Below are 27,908 nucleotides of genomic sequence, written 5' to 3' on the forward strand. Positions count from 1 at the left end.
TTCTCTCTCTCTCTTACTCACACACACACATCCTGCCATGCAGTCTGATACCCCACAAGGAGTCTTTGATCTCTGCCATTTATCCAGCACCAGCAATTTATTCAGCACTTTAGAGAATGCCATAAATATTGATGGATTTTCTCTTAAGAATCATGAATAACCGCCGCAGCCGTCCCTAATAAGGGGCATCTCAGCCACTCTTGGGCATTTTGTGCAAGGGACACGGATTTGTGTTCCTCGTGAAATTGTTTTTTTTTTTTAAAAAAAGCAACAAATGTTTTCCCGGGAGCCTCCCCCAGGATGGCAACGTGGGAGGAGACTGAGAGAAGCGCCCAGGCAGGAAATGCTCCGCAGCCCTCCTATCACCTGGGCAAGCAAATGCTTTGATTTCTGAGGGCAGCTGCGCTGACACGCCGCAGTTCGGAGCGAACAAAGAAAGGGGCGCCGCTGCCCCATCTGTCCCCCGGGGGCAGCTTAGCAGCGCGATGACGAACGTGGGCAACGGAATGCCATCTGTAGGATGAAGGGCGACTTCTCTTCGCCCCTTCATTCAGAGGTGGAATTAGGAAACCCGTCTGGCTCCAGGTGCAGCGTTTAAGCTTCCTGGAAGGGAAAAAAAAGGGAGGTAAGAAAGCTTCTGGGGTCGCCTCCTTCATTTAAACCCATGCATTTGCGCTGAAAGAGGAAAAGAACAAATTTATTAAAGGGGGGTAACGTAGTTAACATGAAGGTCCTGTTATTTAATTGATTGGTGTTTATTTCTGGGCTGAAATCTCGCAAGCCCTGTGCCAGAGACTTGCAGGCTATCCTCAAGTATTGCAAAAGCTTAACATGACACACAATCTGCGTTCCTGCTTCTCTTCAATGCACTTTTTTCTCTTCTTGGCATAGGGTGTGTTCATGTTGCTACCTTGCTGCTGAAACCGCTATGGATTGCAGGACGGCTGCAGTGTGATCTGGTCTTAACCAGCGGTAGTTTGATGTTTGTTCCGGCTCTCCCTTCCTGCCATTTCTTTTAGGATGCTAGGAGGAGACCTTTCAGGCAGCTGTGTAGTTGTGTGGTGTTGTTTTTTCCAGCCTTCTGGGTCCCTGATGATTGGCTCGGGTGTCTTTTTCAAAGCCAACCTCCCATCCCCTGTAACACTTTATAGATGAAAACAGAGACGTGATCCTGTGCCCCAAATGGACCACTGCTTGAGACCCACCACTATGGTGATGTTGCTCAATCCACCACATGCTGTTTTTGTTTATTCTGCGATACCAGTTGACTTTTTAAAAAATGGTGTTTAGTATAGATTTGGGATAGATTTGAAAATTTGCCTTCCAATGTATTAATCAATAGTTCAACATTTATTATCTTGACTACTGTAGACCTTACTCAGTTTCCTCTCTGGCTTCTGGGATTTTCCCAGGCGTTGTTCACCTGCTTCTAAAAATGTATTTGGACTTTTGGAGTCATAAGGGCTAGAAACACCCTCACACACCAAGCATATTATAGCTGTGATTCTTTGAAAGCTGAATTATACAGTCAAAAATCCCAGAGCTCATTTTGAGGGGGAACGTGCTGGAACACAGTTCCGGCAGTTCCCCAAAGAGGTCACATGTCAGGTGGCCCCGCCCACCTGACTCTTGGCCATTTTGGGCCGGTTTCAGCTTGCATTGGGGCCGAAATGGCCTGGATTGGACCTCTGATAGGTGGTGGATCACTCTCCCACTCAGCAGCGGCCCAATCCTGACCATTTGGGGCCCAATTTTGGCCCTGAATGGCCAGAATTGGGTCCAAAGCAGCCAGGATAGGTGATGTCAGGGGGTGTGGCATATGAAAATCAGTTGTGCAAATGACACACTTCTGGTGGTGGCAAGGGGTGTGTGGCATATGCTAATGAGTTATGCTATGAGTTCCTCCAGCTATTTTTCTACGAAATGACCCCTGAAAAATCCACAGCCTTGATTTTTCTGTTGTTTGGCGCCATTAGCAGATCCCCCAGTAGCTGAAAGACATGTCTATCACGGGACTGAAGAGGAAGCAGCCGAAGACTTTTAAAGTGAAAGTGATAACCATGGATGCTGAAATGGAGTTCAGCTGTGAGGTAAGTTTGTCTGTTCCAGAATCTAGTGATGAAGTTTTTCTTTATGCAACAGATGGTGTGATGTCTGGATTTACATATGTCTGTCTGTCTGTCTGTCTGTCTGTCTGTCTCACACACACACACATACACACACACACACACACACACCAGTTTCCTTGCACACGGAAAGCCGTATCAGATACAAGACAAGCGCCTATCTTGCTAGTTTTCAATATGAGGAGTTTCATTTATTTACGTAGCTTTCAGTGAAAAAGCTTTCAGCTCTTAAATCTGTCAAATGCAATAACTTCCCAACTATGATCTATGAAAGAATTGTTACCATGCCACTATAAATAAATTACTTGAATAAAGGATCCACCCTCAGAGAAGGCAGGCTGCTATATCTACAGAATAGATTTCTTTGGCCTTGCTTCCCTTTCAATCAGCCCTGATAGGGAGCAGAACAGTTGATCTCCTGCAGACCAACCCAGTTGCCCACCTGAAACTATCTTGTTTATATATTTACTTCACTTACACTCCACCTTTCTCCTCAGTGAGGAACCAGAATAGCTTACGTCGTTCATCTCTTCTCCATTTTATCCTCACAACAACCTTGTGAGGTAGGTTGAGCTGAGAGAGTGTGACTGGCCCAAGGTTACCCAGTGAGCTCCTAAAGCAGAGTGGGGATTGGAACCTGATGTTGGGCCACTAAGCCTGCTGAGGCCTGATTCAGTTCTGTAGCGCAGTGCGGGAAGAGGATGAACTAAAGCCTTCCTCCTGCACCGTTTTTCAGAGCTGAAATGGCTTTGTCAAAGGGCCTGTTTGTCCCACTGTGGGGCTCCATGTGCAGAAGTTCCCCCAACCCCACTCGTGTCACTCGTATTGTCTAGTTTGTCCCAAAGTGGTGCACCTTCCCCCTTTAATCATATGAATGTAAAGATATACATGATCAATAATTCTGTTTGACAAGAACAGTTCATATCTAGGGGACTAAACCCTTAGCCAGTGTGAAACTTGGTACAGGCACTTTTTTGGCATGTGAGATTTCACCAGGCACTACCAGACATGCTTTCAACCATAAGGTCTAGAAAGGAGAAACAGCAAAAACGCACAAGATCTAAGATTAAACTGCCTCCCCCAGCTATAGGAGAAGATAACATCGAATTTAAAAGGGGAGAAGGAACATAGGATATAACGACACATCATTACTTCAGTATCACATTAAATGAAAGAATAAATACCACAATTAATACGAAATGTGTCATTTGGACTGAGTAATTAAATTTTACCGAATGGATTTATGCTTAGCTGGGCACCCAGGGATATTGCATTCCCCACTTGCATATGAAATAATTGAGAACCGTTTATTAAAAAAATTACCAAAAGGCCTCATAATTACCAAAAGGCGTCAGATCATTTTAACTAGAATGTGAACATCTCTATTAATCAGCGCTTTATTTTAAAAAGATGACAGTGCAATCCTAAGAAGAGTTACTCCAGTCTAAGCCCATTGATTTCAGTGGGCTTAGATTGGAGTAACTCTGTTTAGGATAGCAAACAATACCACAGGATGTGCTTTAGTGTAAATATGGGATACACATAGCCCTGGGCAATGGCAGTGTTTGAGGAAAATTAGGATATATTGATTAATTTATTTCATTTCTATTCCACTCTTCCTCGAAGAAGGCGGCATACAAGTTTCGTTGTTCAATTTTTTCCTCACAACAACTCCGTGAGGTAGGCTAACAGGGAACGACTGACCCAAGGCCACCTAGTGAGCTTCACTGTGGAGCAATGGTTTGAATTTGGCTCTCTGTGGTCCTATTACAACACACTATGACAACCACACCATATGGGCCCTGTATATAACAAATATATTCCTTTCTAAGGCCTGGCTGTGTAACCGCTGTCAAGTACTTAAACAAATATTTCTTATTTTTTTCTGTCTTGCTATCCCCAGATAAAATGGAAGGGGAAAGACTTGTTTGACCAGGTGTGTCGTGCGCTGGGCCTGAGAGAAACTTGGTTCTTTGGCTTGCAGTACACCATCAAAGGGATGCCCAGCTGGCTGAAGATGGATAAAAAGGTTTGGAAGCCATCTGTTTGCAGATTAATAGCATATGCCCAAAGGAAAGTGAAATCTGAGCGCTGTTTTCTCTCCAAGCAAAGAGAGCTGGGATAGCATAGCGACGGTGAAAATTAGCTGTGGAAAAGGAGGGTGAAATTAAGTCTCTTTCATGATCATTCTGCAAATCTTCCCTACTGTACACAAATGATGATTTCCCCATGTTTAAACATGACATCCCTGCTTGCTGGCGTGTCAGATAACTTTCTCCCCTCTGCCAGCCTTTGACGGCTGGCCCATACAGCCCTGTAAGTGGAGTTCCACGGAAACGTGAAGCTCTCCTCCTAGCCAGCTCTGGTACCTGCCTTATTCTTAAATCCCTCTCTTGAAGAAGCTCAAAGAGACATAGTTTTATCATCACAACAGCCCTGTAAGATAGGTTAGGCTGAGAGAGAGGCTAGCTCAAGATTACCCAGGGAGTTTCAAGATTACCCAGTGGCAATTCAAACCTGGGTCTTCTTTGTCATTATTACTCATTCTAACTCCTACAACACAATGAACCTTCCCATCATGGTGAAACTGATAAAAGTCCAAAAAAAATTGTTTAGAAAGCAGTGAAGGTTGTCAAACACCATGAAATTGACAAGACTTTGCCTACTGAAAAGATGGGAGATATGGAAAGAAATCTAGGTGGGTGGGTGGGATTATAAATGCACTTCAAACGGACTGTGTCCAATCCCAGATGACGCAACAGAAACAGGAAGTTTCAAAGACAATCATAGATTCTTTGTTGCCATTCATGGATTTAAATGCCTGATCCTAGTATGTTTAAAACAGTATTACTGCCTTTTCATGCACATGCACCCAACTGCAGGGGAAAGAGAGAGACTCAAAAGTGCTTTAAGTGGCCTGTGTGAAAATCTGTACACATTTCACTTCACCAGGTGGCCTTCATCAGGCCTATATTTTCTATGTCAAAATAGCAAGGAAGAAAAGCAGTCTTCTTATTTCTGTATTGCCAATGGGGTGAGGGTTTGAGGAATGAGCAGATGGCTGGCCTCAAGCCACCTGTGGAACTTGTGTCTAGGTGAGATTGGAAAGAGCAAAAGCTCTGCTCATGTTCATAACTTTACCTGCTCTCAGCAGAAGTTTCGCTGACCGTATTCCTTTCCCCCCAAGGTTTTAGATCAGGAAATCCCCAAAGAAGATCCCGTTAGTTTTCGCTTTCTGGCTAAATTTTACCCTGAGAAAGTTGAAGAGGAGCTGCTTCAGGAGATCACCCAACACTTATTCTTCCTCCAGGTCAGAAGGTATTTCTTTTCCTACAAGTTGGTTTTGAGATTTTTAGATGAATTTTCCTGTTATCAAGAAATGTTTGTTGTGATTTTCAGAACTTTAGAACCTCCCATTTGACTCCAAAGCTCATGGCATGTGTGTGAATCTAAATTGGTTCCATGTGAAATCATAGAGAAGTAGAGGTGCCAAAAATCACCTTATCTTTATGGGCCTGAAGGAGCCAACTTCTGTGCAAGAACTAGAGCTGTCAACCAGTAAAACCTTCTTTTGTCAGGGATCCAGAAAGCCCAGATTCTGCCAGGTTCACTTCTGCCCTTTCTCTGTGCCTGACCAGGAAGTCCATGTCTAGCTTACTAAATTCCCATCCAGGCTCCACTTCTGAACTACCAGATTCCCCCACCCTCAGCTCATCCTCTGGCTGCACCCAGGAGACTAGGAGTGTTTTTGAATGCCAAAAGTCTGAATATTGACTGTATAGATTGGCCGTGGGTCTCTGGCAGAGGAAGGCCTACCTCATCACCCACAACTGTATCGCTTAAAGTGGAGGGGCTGGGGATTGAACTTGAGACCTTCTGCATACACAAGCGGCACATATGTATTTAGATGCCCTGTGCTGAATTAAAACATTGATCTATCTAGCTTGTGTTCTCCAACTGGTAGCTGCTCTCCAAGGTCTCCATCAGAGAAAGGTCTTTCCTGCTGCCTGAGATCTGTTTAACCAGAGAGATCAGGGGCCTTCTCTATGCAAAGCAGCAGGGCTTTTTTTCAGCCGGAATGTGGTGGAACGGAGTTCTGGCACCTCTTGAAAATGGTCACATGGCCGGTGGCCCCGCCCCCTGATCTCCAGACAGAGGGGAGTTTAGATTGCCCTCTGCGCTGCTGGACTGGTGCAGAGGGCGATCTAAACTCCCCTCTGTCTGGAGATTAGGGGGCAGAGCCACCGGCCATGTGACCATGTTCGCCAAGGGCAATTTAAACTTTAAAAAACTCCCCCCTTGTTCCAGCTGACCCAAAGTGACGTCATTGTGCAGCCCTGAGTCCCACCACCTCTTTTCCCAGAAAAAAAGCCCTGCAAAGCAGGTTCTCTGCCACTGAACCATTATCCCTCCTCAAGCTTAGACTATATAATTATGGTGTGCTTAAACTTCAGATAGTTCAGTTCAGTTACAGGCAGCTTAATCTCATCTTCTGCTTCAGCTGTCATGGACCTGTTGCAAGCCGAAATGGTTCCTGCGGTGTGAGAAAAGTGGCGAGGAAATCTCCTCAGCCTCTCCCTTCTGCTGCCTTTATCACGCTTCTGATTGTCTCTCTGGCCTTGTTTCCCAGTGTGTGGGAGGCTGTGAAAATCTTACACAGGCCTTGGGAGAGGAGAGGCAGCGTGTTTGTTGTGGCCAGGCAAGCAGGAGACAATGTGCTGGGAAGGAGCTAAAGGCAGATCAGCAATGGTTAGAGGAAATGATAGAGGCCTGATGGAGCCGTGGGACGATCTGGCACAGGGTACAGGAACAGGAGAGGCCATGTCCTGTTGGCAGGAAGGGGGTAGGCTAGGGTGGACACAGGGAAGAATGTGCAGGGTCCGTGATGCAATTCAGGGGGCTGATTCATATGATACAGAAAGGACTCGCGGCTGCACAACAGCCAGTGTGGTGAAGTGGTTAGAGCGCCAGACTAGGATCTGGGAGGCTCCTGGTTAGTTAGAACCCCTTCTCCCATGGGAGCTCGCTGGGTGACCTTGAGCCAGGCACACTCTCTCAGCCCTAACCTACCTCACAGGGTTGTTGTGAGGATAAAATGAAGAAGCTAAAATGGGAAGAGAGGAGAACAACATAAACTGCTTTGGGTCCCCGATGAGGAAGACGGGGTATAAATAATGTAAACACATTTTTAAAAAATTGTATCAAGCATGCAGTGGGAGCTCTGTGGGCCTGATTCTGATAGCAGATTGTGGTTAGAAGTAGCCCCAGGAGTGGAGGCAAATGTATGCATAGACATAGCTGCCTTGTATACTGATTCAAACCATGGGTCTCTGTTGTCTACTTTGACTAGCAGTGGCTCTCCACAATCTCAGGCAGAGGGAATTCAGTCCCAGTGCTTGCTGTCAGAGACCCATTAATGGGAGAAACCCTTGGGAGTGAACTTGCGATCTTCTGAATTCAAAGCTGGTGCTTTACATCTGAGCCATGACCTCTCTCTAATAGCCATGATCTTGCGGATCAAACTATTTAAAGAAATGGTATCCCACATTCTTACTCCTGCAGCTACCTAGACGCAATGGGTGGGATTCAATATAATTTTATGCACACACATTCACATCTAAAGAGTGTGTGTAGCAGTTTATCTTATAATGCAGAACATGCTGTGAGGGGAATCTCTACCCTGTTCCCTCCCCTCCCTTCTTCACTGTGTACTGTCCCTCCAAGGATTTTTCTTCTAGTGCAGAAGTAAACCAGGCTGGGGGCGAGGGGAGTACTAAAAGAGAGCGTGGGAGCTACGGCATGGGGGAGAGAGATGAGTTTTTGCTTGCCTTCCCCCACCCCCCTTTTCGGGGGGTTTGTTAAAATTAAGATGCTGTTCCCTTCGCACCACATGCTATTTAGTGTCTGGCTGGTAGACAGAGGGGCCTGAAGGAAAGCACAGTGGAATCGGGACGTTGAGGACCCAGGCAGACCTTGCTTGGGGCCTAAGGAGGAGCAATTGGGAGCTGGCGTTAGAAAGAAAAAGGAGAGGTGATGGAATGTGGCAGACTGTGGACAAGGAAATAAGGTGTCTGTAGCAATGGGCATTGTGTGAATTTTGCATAGTGGTTTGTCCTAACCACCTCAATCTTTGGCTATAGAGGTCTAGTAGTCTTTGACTTGCTAGCCTCCTGTCAGGGATGCTACATGGAACTGATTTTTCCTTATGGAATCTCCCCCCTCCCCCGCAAAAATCGCTTTGCTGGTGGCTCTTGTCAAGCTATTGGGAACAGGAATATGAAAGGCCATCTCCTTTTGCTGTTCTTTAAAGTTGATGCACAGCATTTCTTCTTGAGTTCAACCTGCCTCAGCTTGTTTTGACTCTGTGGTATGCAATTAGGAGGGGGGGATTTTTCTAGTTCCAAAAGAAACACAGAAAGAGGGAGGGGAAAGCAACACATTGGAGCCTGCAAGATTGTGTGCAAGAAAGCCCTGTTGATTTTGGGAATGGGAAGTGTTTTTTTAGTCCTGTAACCTTTTTAGTATCAAAAGAACAGATCAGTAGATACTCTGATTGTGTTGAACTACACAATTGGACCTGCCATGTGGTCCAGCTTTGAAAAAGCTGTACTAATTCAGATTGTAGGTGGGAATACATGGGTGGGACTGACATGCCTAACAGTGCAATCCTAAGAAGAGTTACTCCTGTCTAAGCCCATTGAATCCCTTCTGAATCCATTGATTAAAGATTTTTCTGCTCCTTAATTAGCCTTTGGATTAGTGAGCCTCCATAGGCAGAAGCAGTCTGCTAAGGAATACCAAGGACTTAAGAGTGGCAGAGGCCTGTTTCCTTTATGTTGGGGCATCTGGCTGTCCACTATTGGAGATTGGAGACTGGATTAGAACTGGTGTTTCCTTCAGATTCAGTAAACTGGCCCTTAGTTTTGTGAGAAGATCCCAGTATTCTTACTGTGTGGGGGCAACCAGCCCTCCCTCCCTCCCTCCCTCCCTCCCTCCCTCTTTCTTTCTTTCTTTCTTTCTTTCTTTCTTTCTTTCTTTCTTTCTTTCTTTCTTTCTTTCTTTCTTTCTTTCTTTCTTTCTTTCTTTCTTTCTTTCTTTCTTTCTTTCTTTCTTTCTTTCTTTCTTTCTTTCAAGCATGGAACGGACTTAAAAGCCTTTAATAGGAAACGCCTTAAATGTTCTTGGGGATCCACGTCAGGTGTTCTGTTTACCACAGAACCTTTTTTCTTTTTAACCCTAAGCGGTTACATTTCAGGTGCCAAGTCAAAGCCCAGGCATGTGTTGCTTTGTTTTCACATCTTGTGTTTTTCTTCTTTTTTTCCTTCCCTCTGTGCCTCAGGTTAAGAAACAAATACTGGATGAAGAAATCTACTGTTCTCCTGAGGCTACAATTTTGTTGGCTTCTTACGCTGTTCAAGCAAAGGTGGGGCTTTAAAATTGCTGGGTTGTAAAAAAAAACCTCTACATAATTATACGGTGTTAATTAATGTTTAAAAGCATCTCTATGGAGTGCTGGAAAAAAACAGTAATGCAGATGTGGCAATTTGCACCGTTTTTTTTCGCCCAGTTTGTTATTCGCAGTCTTTTTTTATATAATTTTTTAAAATGAGCAGACCCCACTAAAGGGATCCTGATATGTTTCAGTAGAAATGAAATGAAGCCAGGATCATGAATAAGGTTGCCAACTCTTGGATGGTAAATTCCTGGAGATTTTGGGATGGAGCCTGGCAAGGGCAGGGTTTGGGAAGGGGATGAACCTCTCAGCAGAGTATAATGCCATAGAGTCCACCCTCCAAAGCAGCCATTTCCTTCAGAGGAACTGATCTATGTTATCTGAAATTGGTTGTAATGTTGGATTTCCAGGTCACGCCTGGAGGTTGGCACTTCTAGTCAGGAAGGGCTATGCCATTAGCTTCTTTCCGACTTGTAAAGGGGCTGTGGACTCGAGGCCAGATCCATGCTTGTGAGTTTGAATGATTCCTGAAGAGTATGTTGGTGGTGCTAAGCCAGTTTATCTGATGTTTTCGAAATGTATCGTTATGATGAATCTCCCTCCACTCTCTCCTAAAAAAAACTCTGAGGCATACTAAAGGAAAATCAGTCAAAAGAACATAACATAAATAAATAAGAGACAAGGTTAGGGAAAATGGCTGGCATGTGGGTGGGGACGTCTGAATTTTTCTACCCACGTAGCAGCCATCCAGGCTTTGTTATGATCTTCCCCAAAATTTTGTAGCAGAGCAGTTTTGAGAGAGATGAGAATAAAACTGGGGAAACCTCAGGAGTGCATAAATGTACCACAATGCCATAGGCAAGCAAGGGAGGGAGGGAACACTTCCCAGTAGCATTGAACCCAGGGGCAAATAACACATGTGGAAATGGCCATCATTCACTTTATCTAAGGCTGTGAATTGATACCCGGTTCTTTGGATGCTATTTGCGAGGTTGTCTGTGTGTATTTACACTACAAATTTAAGATGTGCTTTCTGAAAAGGGTTGCAGTCCTGAAACCTTCTCTCCATTTCAGTATGGCGATTATGACCCCGACTTCCACAAACCAGGCTTCCTAGCCCAGGAGGAGCTCTTGCCAAAGAGAGTAAGTGCATCTGATTTCATTCTTAAGTAGATCAAAAGCTTTTGAACAGTATTCCTGGGAAGCCCCTTTGCCATTCCTCCGGGGAATGGTCAACCATCTTCCCTACAACAAGCTTGCCAGCCATTGCTGAGGATGATCTAGAGTAGGGGTAGGCAGCTTTTGGGGGCTAAGTGCTGAATAAAAGTATCTGCCTGTGAGCAACAAGAAGGGTGGGTGTAGAGAGAGTAGGGTTATACTTGGCCAGGCACAATTGGGGCAAGACAGACACCAGAGGTGTTGCCAGAGTTTCTTGCAAGTTGCAAGCACATCATGAAGAAAGTTTGTGTCATGTGCAGAGAATTATTAAGACAGTAGACCTCAATATGGCACCTGCTGGTGTATGTTCCTGACACACTGTTGCTTCCTGAATCTTGGTATTAAATGGACCAGAAAAGGAGATTCAGTTCTTTCCCTACCAGCTGACTGACTAGAAAAGTTCTGAGCTCTTCCCAGGCAGGTGCATTACAGCTGTGCTACTTGGCTATAGACACAGACTTTCTTATATTTCTGGAAACCTTTTGCTGTGGGCCACACAAGGAGCAGGCCTCCTTTGTTCCTTTAAAGCTGAAAACAAATCGCTTCTCTTCTCAAATGCAAAGAGCCAATCCTGGTTTTCCCCAGAAGGCATCCTCTTAGCAGCTGCAGGATGGAGCACCCTTCAGCCACTCTCTGTCACATAAGGCTGTTTGCCTTGGAACTTGCCCAATGTTTTGTGACTGACCCACTCCATTTTGTGGGGCTGTATGACAGCCTTTTTCAAAATTCTGAAAGTGCCCATGGGATCAAGGCTGGAGACCACTGACCTAAGGGGACTGTGAGCAATGTAATAATAATAATAATAACATTCGATTTATATACCGCCCTTCAGGACAACTTAATGCCCACTCAGAGCAGTTTACAAAGTATGTCATTATTATCCCCACAGCAAAACACTCTGTGAGGTGGGTGGGGCTGAGAGAGCTCCAGAGAGCTGTCACTCACCCAAGGTCACCCAGCTGGCTTCAAGTGGAGGAGTGGGGAATCAAACCCGGCTCTCCAGATTAGAGTCCCTCGCTTTTAACCACTACCCAAACTGGCTCTCACTATGCGAATCATAGAAAGCCAAACTAATAATTTCCATCAACCAAGAACTAGGCCATTTCCACACACTCTTAAAGGAACAGCCCACTCACCATATGCTGGTGGCTTTTACCCAGGAATACACATGTCTCTGATGAAGAGAGCTGTGGCTCTCGAAAGCTTATGCTACAATAAAGTTGGTTAGTCTTAAAGGGGCTACTGGACTCTTGACTATTTTGTTACAGGAATGTTATACTTTTTTTAAAAAAAGAATTTGTTTCTAAATGATAGAGGATTGGGTTTTATCAACACCTCTTAGTAGAGTTGCCAACCTCCTGGAATTACAACTGATCTCCAGATGACAGAGATCAATTCCCTTGGAGAAAATGGCTGCTTTGGAGAGTGGACTCCAGTCCACAGCATTTATACCCCTCTGATAACTGCGTGGCGCGGAGGGCAATCTAAACTCCTCTCTGTCTGGAGATCAGGGGGCGGGGCCACCAGCCATGTGACCATTTTCAAGAGGTTCCGGAACTCCGTTCCACCATGTTCCAGCTGAAAAAAAGCCCTGCTCTTAGCCATGGTAGCTATAGAGAACCAGCATGTTCAAAGGCAATCCCCTTCTGAATACTGGATGCTGGGTGAAATCGTCAGGGAAGGGCTGTTGCTTTCCTGCCCTGCTTGCGGCATCTCTGGAGATGGCATCTCACTGGCTGCCATTAGAAATGGGATGGCAGAGTGGATTGCCCTTTAGTCTGCTGTAGCAAGGCAGGTTCTTGTTTAAACACAATTGACCATCTTATACTAAGAGACTTTGGAAGCTTTTCCAAGGTGTATGCATGGTGGGGAGGTGCTAAGGGATATTTGAGTACTCCCAAGAGGAGCAGCCTTGGGATTGGACTGAAAGCACTCTCATTTCTTTGGACAGGTCCTCCATCTGTATCAGATGACACCTGAGATGTGGGAAGAGAGGATAGCTGCCTGGCATGCAGGGCACAGGGGTATAGCCAGGTACTGGCACACCTTTTGCTAGGATCATACAGTGTCCCAACTGGGCAGCTGATTCCTGAGGGAATTACATCCTATACACACTTGATGGTCCCATAGAGGATCGTGCCCTCTTCCTGTTTGTATAGCCCTATCTGGATTTCTTGGTCAACCTGCAATGTGACAGAGAGATGGGAAGCCAGAGACAGTTCTTTAAGAGAAATCTTGGGGTAATGGGGTTCTTGTCACCGTGATTACTATTATTATACACCTGAATGCTTAAACAACTTTATCTGGTTTTGTTTCATATTTAGACCATTCCAGGCACACTTGATTTGGAAACTTTTAAGCATCTTGAGAAAGCCATAGAAAGGGCTTTTGTAGATTTAGGGAATGCCCCAGAAGGTGGCCTTAGCCGGGCTACGCATTCTGCAAGACCAAGCTCCGCTCCAGGGGTTGCTGCCACAGCTGAAGAGTTGCTCAGGTTACTTTGTACAAATGCATCTGCCATTGAAAATCCAAGAATTTCTACAAGCTCATTATCAGAGATGCTGGACAATCAGGAACACGTACTAAAAGTGAGTCCAGAACAACTGGAGGTTGTACTCTGGACTCTTCGAAATATATTACGGCAGACCACAAGATCCCAAAATAGGAGTTAGATGGAAACCATCAGTGCCTAAACCAACTGTGTATGTGTACTTCATGTGTTACTATTTTCCACACCTGTAGTGAAAAATAAAACATACTTCGTAAGTGCAAAAAAAAAAAAAGGAGCACAACTAACTCTTTCTGCCTAGAAGCCATATTAAGTTCTGAAATTTCCTGGACTGGTACTTGTGTTTCCAAATGCAACTTTGCTCTTCTTCCTCTAGATATGAAGCGGAGATGAACTATCTAAAAATTGCACAGGACTTGGAGATGTACGGGGTCAATTATTTTCCTATTTCTGTAAGTACAGGATGGCTTTTTCTCTGTAATGCTATGCGTCTGTCCTATTCAAAACATACCCGATTCACAGCTGTTAAACAGTTACTTAGTGGAGACCACATGCAAAACGCTGTACAAAATGGAGAAACCTGTTCAGAAAGCTTTCTAGTCTAAATCAGAAGGACAAGTGATGTGAAGGGTGACAACTGAATAGCGCAGAATGCGATAGAGACAGGACCAGTTGGCGGAGTTGGGGGTGCTGTCACCCGACTGAAGCTGTTGGAGGACTGAATCCAAAGGTGCTGCTTTCATGTAGTGTCTTCCCCTGTTGACAGACAGAATAAATAACTGTGCCAAATAATCCCAAATGGAGAAGAGTTCATCATGCTACTGTTCTGAAAAAAGATTCGGATTGAACTGCAGTAGTAACAACCACAACCACCACAACCAATTTATATACCGCCTTTCAGGATGACTTAACACCCACTCAGAGTGGTTTACAAAATATGTTGTTATTATCCCCACAACAACAAACACCCTGTGAGGTGGGTGGGGCTGAGAGAGCTCCTAGAAGCTGTGGCAGACCCAAGGTCACCCAGTTGGCTTCAAGCGGAGGAGTGGAGAATCAAACCCGGTTCTCCAGATTAGAGTCCTGTGCTCTTAACCACTACACCAAACTGGCTCTCAGTATGGTATTACAGCATTTATAAAATATGTAAAAATACATTATCATTTATATGGCGCTTTCAGAGTTCAAAGTGCTTTGCATAGGTTTCCTTGTAATTCTGACAACAGCCCAGTAAGGTAGGCCAGTTTTGTTGTTTCCCTATTGCAGATGGGAGGCTGAGAGAAAGTAGCTTGCCTAAGAACCTGGAAAGTTTGTGGCAGCGGTGAGATTAAAACTGGGGACTTTCTCATTTTAGACCAGCCAATACAATACACTAGCTGAAATTCCACAGTGATGTTAAAAAAAATAGCAAAACATTTGCCATATTTATTTGTTAAAAATATTTATACCTGCCTTTCCATAGCTTTTAGCCTTAGTAATATGTTACATTGGATCCTTTCCACAGCTGTGTAAATCTGAAATTTAATTAGTCCAGAAAAACCCTCTCCAAAAATACTATTGTTGAAATAGAAACCAATCCCCTCAGACATAAAACCCCCAAACAACCCAAAGATATTGTAAAATTACACAATGCAATATCCAGATAGTCCAGTTGCATTTTCAGAGGAGTATGCGCCATTGATTTCAGAGAATGGCTACAGGTGTCATAGATTTTCACTCTGGTCTTTTATCACCAACTGCAGCAAAAGAAGAACCACACTGATTTCCTTCTCGGTGTTGACGCCAAAGGAATCCACGTGTACAGCATCAACAATCGGTTCTCTCCCAACAAGTCTTTCGAATGGAGCAGCATTCGGAATATTTCCTACAGTGAGAAAGAGGTAGGAAAGTGTGCTGAGACCAGTGTTGCAGTGAGGAGAAATGAGGCATCGTCGCCTGGGGCAGCGGACATGTGGTGCTGTCGAGGGTGGTAGAGTTGGAGTCTGACATGTGCCACCCTCACAGCTACTAATGCTCTGGGACAACTTCTGTCTATTTCAAAGGGGACTGGGCTGAAGAACTTCCCTGTGAAACATGAACCATGTTTTATTCATATACTATAATTCTGTGCTTCAGTGTCATAATTCCCAAGCTAGTTTATATTGGGGAATAAAACTATAAAACTACTGTAAAATGTAAAAGCCATCGCTCAGGGGTACCGTATCTGCTTTGCATGCAGAAGGTTCCAGATTAGATTCCCAGCAATGCCATTTGAAAAGGATCAGGAAGTAGCAGGTGAAGCAAAGGACTTCGATCCCTGGGGGAGCCACTTCCAGTAGAATCAGGGCTTTTTTTCAGCTGGAACGCGGTGGAACGGAGTTCCGGAACCTCTTGAAAATGGTCACATGGCTGGTGACCCCGCCCCCTGATCGCCAGACAGAGGACAATCTCAACTCCCCTCTGCCTGGAGATCAGGGGGCGGGGCCACCAGCCATGTGACCATTTTCTCTGAGTGCAACCCACTGAGTTCCATCACCTCTTTTCCCAGAAAAAAAATCCTGAGTAGAATACATTACCGTGATAAACCAAGGGTCTGACTTTGGTACAGGGCAGCTTCAGGAGTTCATGAAAGGAGCTGGTCAGTTAGAAGCTGGAAGAAAGACCTCCTAGGAGCAGAATCCAGTCATGACTAAGAGTGTCCTTACATGGGATATCTGACACATGAAGAACATGTGTTGAGAGATGCAATGTTAGCTGGGAAGGGTAGTTTAAAAAGACAGAGCTCTACACTGGAGCTGTGTGAAGGGGCTGTGAAATGCCAGAAGGGAAACTTCAGCCCATTATAACCTCTCCAGGTCCAAGCCCGGCTCTGGAAGGCAGCTCCAGCCCATTTCCATTCCTCGCTGCCCTGTAGTTGCGATTAGAGATGGGCACGAACTAGAAGAAAAATGAACCCTGTGGTTCGTAGTTCGTCGCATTTCATGAACCACAAACTTTCACCGACCTGCCCCGGTTCGCAAACCTGTTCATTTGGTTTGTGAAAACGTCACATCCAGGTCAGCAAATCATCACTTCCAGGTCAGCAGAAAGTCTGCAGAAAGTCCATCCCCTGTTGCCTAGGAAACTGACTGATCAGTGCCAGGCTATCTGCAGTGATGAACCAAAAAATGAACCAAAGGAACCAGCCTAAAGTTTGTGGCGGTTTGTCAGAAATTAGCTCTGATGAACCACTGGTTCACAAACCACAAATCGGCCGGTTCATCACGAACTTTGGTTCGTATTTTGGTTCGTGCCCATCTCTAGTTGCGATCCCACACAATTTTAGACTGGAGAGGTAAAATTGAGAGCCTTCAGGGAGGCAAAGATGAAATTCACAAACCCTCTGAGGAGCAGTCTCTATTTTTAAACTATGCTTCCTGGCTAACATTGTGTCTCCCTACAGTTCACGAACATGAGCTGAAGCATCTCATGTAGAGAGGCTCTAAGGAAGGGCATGGCTGCTTTCTCTGACAGACCCATGGATGGCAGTTGGAAGTTTGGGAGCAGAGGGGCTCTTGGATGATTCAGAGCCAATGGGGAGGTGCCTGGCTGCTTCTTGCCTTCAGTCCGGTGGCTTGTTTTTGGTACTTGAACACCAGAAGAAGGGAAATTCTCAGCTGGAACAGGAGTTAGATGAGTGTTATGTTTTAGGAGGAGATGATGGCTGTTTGGATCTTTCCTTCCCTGTAACCAATATGTCTCGAGGTGGTGTTTGTGTATTTCTCTTTGAGACCTGTTTCATCCTGAGGCAGACCAAACCCTCTTTTTCTCCCTCCAGTTAACAATTAAGCCAATTGACAAGAAGGCTGAAGTCTTCAAGTTCTTCTCCTCACAGCCCAAAGTCAATAAACTGGTGAGGGTTTTCTGTCAGCTGCCGCCCTGAGCGTGTCTTTCTGTCTTACTGGAGTGAGTGGTAAAAAAAAAAAAAACAGGTTCCTGGTGGCTATGAAAGGTTGAAGTATTACACTGGAGTGGGTGGAAGCAGCAGGTAAGTAAGGAGCCAGGAGCTGTTGTGATCTGTTGGTGCATTGCTCGGCTTGGACCTGATCCATGAGTGTGCAATTTGATCGGGGCAAGTAGTTTACCTCTCAGCCTCTGTTCACCCATCAGTAAAATATGAATAATTGTAGCCTCCCCATGAGGTTTTCTTCCTCTGAGTGCCGTAATAGCTGTGACTGAGCTTCCAGGTAGAGAGGCAGTATACATCTAGTAATGGTTCATTTTAAATACTGTATTTTACTTGATTAGGTTTACGGTCCATTTCATCCCAAGGGCCTTGAACAACTTGTTAATCATAGATGTCGCAGCTATGTTAAATATATAGCTGCCGTGGCAGAATATTTATAGTAATTAAAGATCCCTGGACAGCGGAGAGCCTTTTTCCTTGCCAGGTGGCAAGCCCTCCCTAAAGCAGAAGCAGAGGGGCAATACTGCTTCTCCCTATATGAGGTGATACCGCCTCTCCCTATGTGAGCCCTGGAGGACACTTCGATCCAGCGACAAACAGCTGTTAATGGTCCCTGGCCTCAGGGAGGCCTGCCTAGCATTGACCAGAGCCCAGGGCCTTTTTGGTCCTGGCTCCAGCCTGGTGGAACGCTCTGTCTAAAGAAACCAGGACCCAGCTGGATTTGCTATCCTTCTGCCGGGCCTGCAGGATGCAGCCAGGCATATGGTTGATGCTGGCTGGGCCTCCCCGCCGGCCGATTAGAGGAGAACATGCCCCCTACTGGAAGGATCTACCGCCCAGCCTTGTTAAATACTTTTGGAGATGGTTGGGTGGTGGTTTTGGGAGAAGTCTGCCGCTGTATGTTTTTTAAACATTTATATGGTTTTATTGGTTTTAAAGCTATTTGTATTTTAAATTATTATACCGGTTGTAATCCTCCCTGAGCCTGCTGATGTGGGGAGGGCGGAATATAAATTGAATTAAATGAATAAGAAGAGATCCCCTGGGAGGAGATACTTTGCCCATGTGGAAGAAGAGAGGAGGTCGAAAAACATGTTTTGTTCCTCTGCCCTCTCCACCGATTGACCTGTTTAAAGTACATATCCCCTCTACTTGAAAGATTTCCAGGCCGCTCAATCCAAGCATATGTAAAAATGTTGCTTACAGAAGAAAATGAACATGGAACAGTATCAACTGCAAAATTTTGTGCAGCCATTTGTCAAGCTTGGCAAAATACCTGAGACAATAATGAGTAGCAGTCAATTTACATCAAGCTACTGTTATTCGGGGGGATACAAATTAGTGGGCATAATTTTATAATGATCTTTCTGTCTTATTATTATTGCATTAATCTTTAAAAATTATATGTAAATATTATTTTTTAGCTTTTAACTCTTTTTGAGAATAGATTTTAAACTCAATGCTGAGAAGTGCAACTTTTTGCTTTGTGTTATGCTGGTCTAATGACCATAATAAATAAATTCATTCATTCATCTGGCGAGGGGGGAGATAAAATGCTGGACCTTTGCTCTGGCCCATTAAAAGCACCCCTGTTTTCTTCCTGCAGATCATGCAACTTTTCATTGGAAACCATGATTTGTTCATGAGGAGGAGGAGAGTAGACCCCATCGAGATCCAGCAAATGAAAGCTCAAGCCAGGGAAGAGAAAGCTAGAAAGAAGGTGACCCTCTGCAAAAAAGTTGGTTCCATGGCTGCTGAAAAGGCTTTTCAGATCAAGAAGAACTTAGTTGCTGTCTTGCTTGTAGGGTGGGGGGCTAGCGTTGCCAGCTCAGGGCTGGGAAATTCATGGAGCGTGGGTGCAACCTGGGGAGGGCAGGGTTTGGAGATGGGAGGGACCTCAGTGGGGTATAGTGCCATAGAGTTTACCCGCCAAAGCATCAATTTCATCCAAAACTGATCTCTGGCTGGAGGTTGGCAAACCTATGGGGGATAGTAATGGGGCCCCATTGTTGCTTGTAAATAGTTCCAGCAAGCTAATCAATAGCTCCTCTACTGCAGCGAGAAAGGAGTGTTTTAAACATGATGAGAGCAAAAATAAAAGCATTCATCAATGAAACTTGATGCTTGGAAGGGGCCGTGGCTCAGGTGTAGAACTTCTGCTTGGCATGCAGAAGGTGCCTGGTTCAATCTCCATTTAAAAGGATCAGGTAGGAGGGGATGTGAAAGACCTCTAGCAAAGACTCTGCAGAGCTGCTGCCTACAGATCCAGTACTGACCTTGATGCACAAAGTATCTAAGGCAGCTTCATGTGTTCAGAGTGCTTCATTTAAGCTGGGCTGCAGCTCACCATTGAATGTTAAAATTCTGCAGACGGAGCACCAGCGGTTGGCCAGGGAGAAGCAGCTGCGTGAAGAAGCTGAGCGAGCCAAGGAGGAGCTGGAAAGGCGCCTGCGTGAGGCGGAGGATGAAGCCAGGCAAGCCAACGAGGCACTGGTGAGCTGGAGTCCGCCATGGTAACTGGGTCTTGGAGGTGCTCTGAGGTGATGAATCTCCCATAACTTGAATCCAGACTGCATCTCAGGCTTGCCAACCTCCAGGTGTGCCTGGAGATCTCCTGGAATTGCAACTTATCTCCAGACAACAGTTCACCTGGAGAAAATGGCTGCTTTTGGAAGTTGCACCCTACAGCATTGTACTCCACTGAACTCCCTCCCCCCTGCAAACCTTGCAGTTCCCAGGCTCAGCTCCCCAAATCTCCAGGACTTTTCCAACCCGGATTTGGCAACCCTACCACATCTACTCAGTGGCTGTTTAGTTAGTTAGCTAACTTCTGTGCGGTCTTTCAGCCTTAAAAAGGGTGCTTGAAGTCAGCTTCTAAAGAATTAAAAAGAGTTTTTTAAAAAATATGTCAGTTACAAATTTTTGTCTGTAGTAGAAGAGCAAGATTTGGGTCCAGGAGCACCTTCAAAACTCTGGAAATCTAGTTGGTGCTACTGGACCCAAATCTTGCTCTTCATTTTTTAAAAAAATCTCATAACTGGTTTAAATGCGCTCCCTTTTTAAATCCCTCTTCAGCACCGTTCAGAGGCAGCTGCGGAGCTGTTGGCTGAGAAGGCTCAAATTGCCGAGGACGAGGCGAAGCTGCTGGCCCAGAACGCTGCTGAGGCTGAGCAGGAACGCCAACGGCTGGAGCTGGCTGCCCAAAAGACCAAGGAAGAGAAGCGTCTGATGGAGCACAAGATGCGGGAAGCAGAGCTTATCGCCATGAAGCTGGTGAAAGAGTCAGACCGCAGGTAATCTGACTGCAGTGCACTGGATTGAACGGGCATCTGGTGGCTGTCCACTGTAGAAGCACGGGAGCACTCCTGGACCCTGTATGATGATGTCACTTCCCAGAAGTGATGTCATCACACTGCCCCAGGAGGATGCATGCAAAGACAGCAACAAAGGTGAGCGCCAGGTCCCCCTGCCCCCACCAGGAGGATAAGGGGAACTGGCAACCTTATCTCTCTCTCTTAAAGGAATTCAGGGCCTGAACTGTTTTAGCACTTTTTTCAGGTACATCAGTTCACAAGTTGATGTGGCCCTCGGGCCATAATTTGCCCCACTTTGGGATCTGCACTGAAATCTCTGAAAGTAAAAGAGCTGCAATATATGCAGGCCTTGGTGATGATCCCAGCTTTCTAGCAATTTTGCTAAAACCATCCCCAAACTGTGAAAAGGGAAAACGTACAGTCAGATTTTTTTAAGAAGGTGAAATCTTTGCAAGTTAACTCTTTTCAGACAGGGGCTGTTTCCACACGTCTTCTCCCCCTCCCGAAAAATGGCGCAAAACTTATGGAATGATGTGCCTTCATGGCACGATTTCCCGACATGACTGCTTCATGGCGCGATGACATCAGAAAATGTGCCACGAAGTGAATTCATGGTGGAAAATTGCGCTATGAAGGCATCCCATTCCGTAAGTTTTGCACCATTTTCGGGAGAGTGGGGACGTGTGGAAACAGCCAGGGTCTTATTAGCATGTACATGTGAAAGAGCCCTGAACCCCATTCTTTCAGTACAGCCTCCTCTCCCCTCCAGCAGTTTAATATTAAATAAATGAGGTAAGACTTGTGACGATTTCAGATGGATTGTCTAAGGCAGAGGTCAGCAACCTTTTACAATTAGAGCCAATCTACATCAAAATTTAGAGCAAGAGATCAACAAAGAGGAAGAAATACCACTTAAATATTATTTAAGAAATACCACTTAAATATTATTGGAAATTGGCATATTGATTAATAACTCCTAAAGTTTATATAGTCCTTTATTAGGAAGGACATGGGGTCTTGCAGTTGTCAGTTCTAGGGACAGCAGTCCATGGCAGATAGACCCCCAAACCCCTCACAGCAAGCACTCCAGTGCTTTGGTTGAAAAGGTCTTTATTTAGAGATCCATTAAGTTCATGGGTACATCCATAGATGGGAAAGGTTGGCATGAATGAGTATACAAGCAAAGACACTATTGATATAGGGAGTACTATCCCCCCCTCCCTTGGAGCAGTTTGCATTTAGGCACAAAGTTGCATGAGAACATAATAGCTTGGTCTGGATAGCAACGACAGAAGATTACAAAAGAATCAAAGACTTTCTCTCTCCCCTGGGAAATGGCTACATGTCTGGGTCCAGCTGCAAGGCCAGCGCCGCATATTTTCAGAGATAACAGGCTGGTTAATTTCTCTGTGAAATCAGCATTAGTACTTTCGTTTTCAGGCAGGCCAAGAAGGGCATGATTATGTGGCTACATTACAAAGCTCATGGCATGAGATGAATACATTAGAATAGAGATCCTTCCAGTAGATCAAGGAATGGGTGTGTGCACACATGACAGCAATAAGTAATGCACATAACCCACCCTGCAGAATTGCGATAGTGCACTGGCTTATATCTGCGCATGGTTTGCACTTGGATTACTGGCAACTTTTCACCTCTTATCACTTCCATTTGATAGGTATCTCCAAGAAGGCTTTAGTCACAGAAATACTTTGCTTGCCATTCCTTTCACATACAAATTATAATAAAATAATAATAACTGCGCTTATATACTGTTCTTCTAGACAGATTAGTGCCTCACCCACAATCCAGCTGGGGAGCTGGGGCTGAGAGGAGTGGCTTACCCAAGGCCACCTACTGAGCTCATGGCAGTAGTGGGATTCGAACCAGCAGAGTGCTGATTCACAGCCCAACCAGCATTATTCTACCCTTCACTTCAAAGATTTGATATTCGTTTTTAAAGAAACACATTTGGTCCTGTACTAAACCATAGTTTGGCTCTAGACAGAGCCAGAAGTTACAGACCCCGGTCTAAGAAGCATTGTGTGCTTGTAATTGAGGGCCTGTCTGTTCACGGCAGTGGTTTGGTTTGGCAGGGCCAAAGAAGCTGCACACCTGAAGCAAGACCTGCAGGAAGCCAAAGAAGCTGAAGAAAAAGTCAAGCAGAAACTCCTGGATGTCAACAAGCGGAATCATCTTCCTGTAAGTGTGGAGCACATCTATGCCAGACAAGAAAACCATCTTAAATCCTGCTTGACTGTCGAGGATGCTAGACTTTAAATCTGGGAAAGTCAGATTAGTTTGTTGCAGGAAAAAAATGTCATCCAAGGAGAGACCTAAAAATATCTAGTAAGTGTGTTTGGTTATGTGATGTGTGTGTGTGTTATGTGCCGTCAAGTCATCTCCGACCTATGTCGACCCTATGAATGAAAGACCTCGAAAACATCCTATCTTTAACAGACTTGCTCAGATCCTGCAAACTGGCTTCTTTTATTGAGTCAAGCCATCTTGTTTTAGGTCTTCCTCTTTTCCTGCTGCCTTCCACTTTTCCTAGCATTATTGACTTTTACAGAGAATCTTGTCTTCTAGTGATGTGACCAAAGTACGATAGCCTTAGTCTTGTCATTTTTGCTTCAGGCTTGATTTGAACTAGTGCCCACTTATTTGTCTTTTTGGCTATCCATGGTATCTGCAAAAAACTCCTCCAGCTGTGCTCCTCCAGGTTGTGTGATAATCAACAAAAATTCCATTCGGCTGTTTTATTATGGTTTTAAATAAATACTGTAAACTGCCTTTGATTTCCTTTTGGAGATGCTACAAATCAATCAATCTTTGCTAAAATGATCAAGAATCTTGGGGTCATGTAGGAGGAATGCGGATTATACCAATTTCAGGTGGCTGCACCTGCATCCCCTATTGCTGCATGCTAGTATAAGCTATCCAAGATTTGTGTGCGGTTGCATTTGCAAGGATTATAGGCATGCCAAGAGACATCTTGGAGTTGTGCCTCACAGTCTCTTGCAGTGTTCTTGTCTAGTGCTGAGATGCAATGCCTCTGCTCTGCAGCTAGCACTTGGTATGCCAAAATACCTGTTGGTAGGAGATCTCTCAACAATAACAAGCCATTGTGGCTAAACAGAGCTTTCATGTTCAGAGGCAGTATACCCTTTAGTACTAGATGTTGCAGGGTAACAGTAAGGGAGAGGCATTCATGTCTTGCTTCTAGGATTCCTGAAGGTGTCTCGCAGGCCACTGTGGATAACATAAATGGGCCTTTTGATCTAGTCTAGCAGGGCTTTCTTGTGATCTCTGGTTCTTTGGAACATCCTTCCCCAAGATGTGTGCTAGCTGTTTCAAAGACATTTTTTTAAAATTTAGCTTGGCCTTGGGATGCTAAGATTCCAGGTTGACTGTCACTCTTTTGGACTCAAGCTTGTTTTTTATGGTTTGATTTTTGTGGTGATGTATTTTTTAAAAATTGATTTTAATTTTTCATTGCAAGCAGCTCTGAGAGAGCTTCCCCCCTTTTAGCTGAAAAGCGTGCAAATATAAATAAATAACAAGCGCTTCTCTTCCTGCCCTTCCCTGCTTGCTGCCAAGTGTCCCCCATCCTTCCTGGCCGACGCTAAAGATGTCATTGCTGACAAAGGAAGCATAAAGCTGGATTTAAGAGACATCGACTTGAAGAGGCTCTCTTTGGAGATTGAAAGGGAAAGGTAGGACTGTCCTTTAGTAGCAGAAGTGGGAGGAGCTGCTGTGAGGAGAAGAGAAATCTGTGAAATTCTGCACCCAGAACAGTATCTGCCTTAGGAGTGATTGAATGATCCAATCCCTTTCAGTGCAAACCCTGAAAAATTAGCTGCTCCAAAGGAAGTTGACATGAAGGAAGCCAGAGCATGCAGAGATACAGTGGGCAATCTCCATTATTAATGGGTACTCTGGGCTCACCAGTAAGTTTATTAGATAATCCTCACAAGGCATGCAGGCAGTTCTTTTGGAGTGGAAAGTCTGGAAATGATTGGCCTAGAAGTGATGCTGAGCCTAGAATGGCTCAGTTCAGATATCACAGACAACCATGGTTTAATGAACCAAGGTTACTGCAGTTGTCTGAACGAGGGTCAAACCACTCACTACCTGTGTTTAATGAGGATCCATCAGACAAGAATCTGAAGTTGGTTTATTAACCACAACTTATCTTAACTACAGTTTCATGTGCTGTATGAATTTGCACATTTGACTTGGTTCTTGGCAAAGCTACAGAGAATGATGAACGCTGGTTTTAGAAACTAACCTTAATTAAAATAAAACATGGTCTATTGCAGTGTCTAAACTGAGCCAGTATATTAGATGTCAAAATCACCCTCCTCCTGATAGTAAATTGTGTGAGCTCAGCACATCTGTATAGGTTATACTTGGTCCTGATTTTTATGTTCCGTCCATTCCTTCATTTCTTTTTTGTGCTCAACAGGTTAGATTACCTTGATAAGAGCCGGAAGTTTGAAGATCGGCTAAAAGAACTCAAGTCGGAAATACATTCTCTGAAATTTGAAGAGAAGCACGCTGGGCTCTTCTCACACTGGAATGAATTGCTTGGGTCCTTGGACCGATCCTCGGGGAAAGCGTACAAGGTTTAAATGCAACCAAGCTAACCAATTTATTTGATTACTGCCTTATTAAAGTATAAGGGCAATCGGTACTGGGTCAAACCACGGGCCTGTCTAATGTAGTAGTCTGCCTTGGACAGTGGCCAGTCCCCTGGAGCTAGGGGAATGATAATGTCTTTCCCATCACATGATGAGTCCCTAGTTCTTTCAGAAAACTACAGTTCCCAGGATTCTTTGTTGGGGGATCTGTGAGTTTTAAATTGGCTTCACACCAGTTCAGGTTTGTAGTGTAGGGGCATCCTGAGTTGGCATGAAGCTAACTTCTGGCTGATGTTTTCTTTCAAGACTCCTACATGGATCAAAGCTTTCGAGGCAGACGTTTTTGACAGCCTTCAGAGGCCGTTCTTGGTGCATCCACTGAATGCGGACAACAGCACCATGCTTCACACTCCAGTAGAAAAACCTTCTTTTCAGACTGATCTGTTGGTTGCCGGAAATGTGGGGACAGGAACCAGAAAGCAAATTAAGGTAACTGGTTTTTTTTGATAATCCCAAAGGCTGTTCATCAATTGGTGTCTCAGGCTAGGAGATGAAGCAGCGGCCCTACATCACATAACATCTCCCCTCCATTATTCCCCATCCCAAACTTTGAGTACCTTGGGATTTTTTTTAGTTGTTTAGTAGCCCGTTTTGCAACACCGATGCACAGTTTGTGTGCATGACTTATTGCTTCCATGTTAGGCAACAAATTTGCATGCTTGTATCTGTAAAACTGTGTTATTCCATCACAAAAACAAAGGGGTTTCATCTCAGCTTATAGAAGCTTTTATAGGTTAACTGAAACATGCCACTATCAAAAATTCAAGTGCACATTCCAGCAGGGGACAGCCTTAGAGATTGCTGAAAGGATTTAAGTGTTTATAGGCACACTCTTCTTGTTTACTCAGAAAAATGTCCCACTGCATTCAATAGGCTTACTCCATGTTTTAGGATTGTAGTCTAAGTTCATAGGATTCTGGGCCTGGGAAGGGAGGGAGGCATCTGTCACATCTGTTGCCTGGCTTTGTGATGTGTAGATAAGGATACTGGAGATGAGAAGAACCTTGTACACCTCCCTCCACCCCCCTCATTATGATGTTTATTTGCCCAAGAATTCATATCAAGACCCATTGAATCCAGCATTTTGCTTTCAACAGCAACATTTCCAACGCTGATATCTTTTGAGTTGGTTAGGGCAGAACTGTACAACGTGTACCCTATCTTATGTCTGGAAAAATGGAGGGAGGGGTCCCATTTTTTTTCTCACAAGGACTTTTCATTTTTTTCTGACAGAAAAATAGCAAGTTTTTGGGAAGCACTTAAAAAAAAAGCTCCGATGAATGAACAAATGGAATGAAAAACCTGGTTTTACTCCTACGTATGCTGTAGACACATACAATATATTAAAGATTTGTTTCGTTTAAATGTAAATAATTTTGGTAACACTTAATGTGCTATGTTTTTAATGATAATAAGTTCAGTGTTATAAAGTATAACTTACGTCGCTGCTAGTCCTACCTGTTGTATCTGTGAGAGCGTTTCTGTCCAAATATACTACTTTTGCTTTACTACAGAATGTTTTTTTCCCTACCTCTCATGATGGCAAAACAAAAAAATACATGTGCTGTGTAATAGTATTGAATTCAGCTGTTTGCAGCTGTTTCTATAGTTGCAATTTTTCTGGTAGAAAAATTTTATACATAAATTCTATAAATATGCCAAATAATACAATTTATATGTGAATTAAGTTATAAATTATGCAGCTTGCTTGGTTAAACCATTAAAAGAAGTTTATGCTTGATAGGAAAGTACTGAATATATTTCAATTCCACCCCCCCCCCCAAATTTTTTTCCATCAAAATAGGGTTCAGATAAATTAATTGAACATAAGGTATTATTTTTGATGTTTTAGACCAATAAGGTATGAGAGTGTTTCTTTATGCTGACTATAGGTGTTTATACAGTGTGTTATATTTTGAAAAATCTAATTAAAACATTACATTGACATCAAACTGTACAGAATTTTTTTTTTTTCCTATACAGGTTCAGCAGCATAAAACAGATGTGATCTACATTTGAAGATCTGGTGGCTCCTTAATCTGTGTCAAGATTCAAAGGCTTTTATCTATTGCTCAAGCCCCCCTCATTCTCCCAAGAGGTTTGTCCAAATGCTAAGGCAGAGCAGACAATGGCCCTGGAACAGCTCTTCTGCTGTGCCTCACCTTGCAGTCTGAACAGTGCTGTGATGCGATATATCTACAGAGGGGTGTGAGTGCACGCGAAAGTCTTAGAACACTGTGCATTTAAGTGTTTGCATTTCAATAAGAACATTCTTGCTAACTGAAGATTTCTCAAGAGATGTAAACAGTTCTATGAACTGTGGTCCCAATCTAGCCAAGTTGAATGTTGACATTTCCAAATGAAACAAGTCAGCGCTGTCACCTCATTACAATGGAGTAACATTGAATGTTGTGTTTTGGATTATGTGTGGGTTTTTTTTAAAAAAAGAGTTTATGTTCACTAAGATCAATGTTTGTAAATAATTCTGCAATTTATTACAGCAACGTTTTAAAATAAAAAATTATATATTTGACTCAAGTGAGTTTTAAAGGTGCAAAATATAAAATGCCCAAAGGAACCTTGGCTCAAGTTACTAATAAACCCAACAACACTTTCACTGAATCCATTGATAAGTTAACAGCAGTCTCCTTAACAGCAGT

The 27,908-nt window shown here is 44.1% G+C and overlaps 1 protein-coding gene across 1 annotated transcript; it reads left to right on the top strand.

Annotated features, from left to right (window-relative positions):
• Positions 1–381: 381 nt before the first annotated feature.
• Positions 382–27,781, top strand: LOC129344957 (merlin-like). The gene is made up of 18 exons (XM_055001883.1): positions 382–625; positions 1,977–2,090; positions 4,030–4,155; positions 5,314–5,436; positions 9,466–9,549; positions 10,654–10,722; positions 12,749–12,831; positions 13,683–13,758; positions 15,049–15,186; positions 17,103–17,177; positions 18,838–18,951; positions 19,602–19,724; positions 20,307–20,524; positions 22,642–22,747; positions 24,146–24,261; positions 25,014–25,173; positions 25,495–25,677; positions 27,232–27,781. Exons 2-18 carry the CDS (start codon positions 2,001–2,003, stop codon positions 27,265–27,267), a joined length of 1,920 nt encoding a protein of 639 aa, XP_054857858.1. The 5' UTR covers positions 382–625; positions 1,977–2,000; the 3' UTR covers positions 27,268–27,781.
• The last annotated feature ends 127 nt before the right edge of the window (positions 27,782–27,908 follow it).

Source organism: Eublepharis macularius, chromosome 17, assembly GCF_028583425.1.
Source record: "Eublepharis macularius isolate TG4126 chromosome 17, MPM_Emac_v1.0, whole genome shotgun sequence".
Classification (NCBI taxonomy): domain Eukaryota; kingdom Metazoa; phylum Chordata; class Lepidosauria; order Squamata; family Eublepharidae; genus Eublepharis; species Eublepharis macularius.